Raw genomic sequence first — 1388 nt, 5'->3', positions numbered from 1 at the left:
GAGTCTGGGGCTGAGCGCACTGCCTGCCTGCCCCCTCCAGGTCCCCCCCCCACCCCCACCCCTGGGTTGGGAGCTCAGGAGAGGCTGGAGCAGCCCTGGGCCTCAGACCCCCACTAACCTCTCCTGGTGGGCCTCTGGCTCCTGCTGGCACATCCATCAGTTATGTTTGACTTTCAGACCCTAGAGGGTCCTGAGGGTCACCCGGTACCCCTATCCTGCTTCGGGGAGGCCTTGAGAGAGGGAGCACGGCCCAGAGGTCCCCCAGCTGAAACGACTCTCCCGAGCACCTTCTGTTGTCCCCAGTGTGGACATGTCCCCTGGGGCATCCGCCGGGGATCAGCTGCCCCTGGGAGGCTCAGAAAAGGGAGCACGCGGGTCGCAGGCAGGGTCTGGGGGTCTCGGGCCACCTGGGGCTGAGCCAGCTCCTCCCCTCGCAGGGAGCAGCGGCATGGGGTCCTACCACGGCAAGAAGAGCTTTGAGACCTTTTCCCACCGACGCTCTTGCCTGGTGAGGCCTCTGCTGAACGATGAGTCCCTCAAAGCCAGATACCCCCCGAGCCTGGCCAAGGTGAGAGGTGGGGGCGGAGTCCGTCGGGGAGACTCGGCTGCTGGGAGCCCCTGGGCCCACGCGGGACAAGGGCCTCACCGCCCCCTGTGTCCTCTTCGCAGATGACCCGTCACTGAAGTGCTGCGCCTGGCTGGCCTCGCCGCACCACACCCCTGCCCCTCGGTCCTGCCCTAGGAGAATTGCTCCTGGAGCCTCCCCTTGCTCCCCCGTGGATCAGTGCATGCCCCCCACTCCCATTTGGGCCCCGGGCCTTACTTCCCCAAGTCGCCACCCCCTGCTGGACACGTAGAGACCAATAAAAGCTCCCCAGCCGGACGAAGGAGCGTGTATGCCTGCTTCCTTTGCAGCCGCCGCATCTCTCCAGTCCCGTGCCCCCACCCAGCCTGCTCTCAGCCTGACTTGCAGCAAGGGCCGCCCCAAAGCCCACACCGACCCCCGGAGCCCCGAGGCAGGAGCCGCTGGTGTCCAGGAGCCATGGATCTTGCAATCTGGACTTTGGGAGTCAGCTCCATTTCTGGGGAATCCAGAGAAGGGGTGACCAAGGAGGCTGTCGTGGTGGCAGGTGGCTCAGGAATTGGAGGCCAAAGTGCTCCTCTCAATTCCGGTTTGGCACCTAGGGCAGGGGTCCCGTAGTGAAACCACGCCGTGGTCAACACGAAACCCCTTGGTGATTTCATCAGCTCTTGGTCAGGCAGCGGCTGGGCCCAGGGGTCTGGCCTTAGAGGCCTGAAGAGCTGGGCCAGGGGCCAGGGAGGATGGTCTGAAGCAGGAGCCAAGAATCAGCCCAACCTGGCCCGCAGGTGAATGGGGGGGGGGTGGG

The 1388-nt window shown here is 65.3% G+C and overlaps 1 protein-coding gene across 1 annotated transcript in view; it reads left to right on the top strand.

Annotated features, from left to right (window-relative positions):
* LOC144217163 (aldehyde dehydrogenase, dimeric NADP-preferring) overlaps positions 1-728 on the top strand; it is an 8897-nt gene extending 8169 nt beyond the window's left edge. The window contains exons 10-11 of the mRNA XM_077746703.1: positions 438-568; positions 670-728. Of these exons, the coding sequence (XP_077602829.1) occupies positions 438-568; positions 670-684 (146 nt within the window). The 3' untranslated portion in view covers positions 685-728. The remainder of the gene's footprint in view (positions 1-437; positions 569-669) is intronic.
* Positions 729-1388: the final 660 nt, after the last annotated feature.

The sequence above is a fragment of the Crocuta crocuta genome, unplaced genomic scaffold (genome assembly GCF_008692635.1).
Source record: "Crocuta crocuta isolate KB4526 unplaced genomic scaffold, BGI_CrCroc_1.0 scaffold139, whole genome shotgun sequence".
NCBI lineage: Eukaryota > Metazoa > Chordata > Mammalia > Carnivora > Hyaenidae > Crocuta > Crocuta crocuta.
This window is presented reverse-complemented; position numbering and strand designations above follow the sequence as displayed.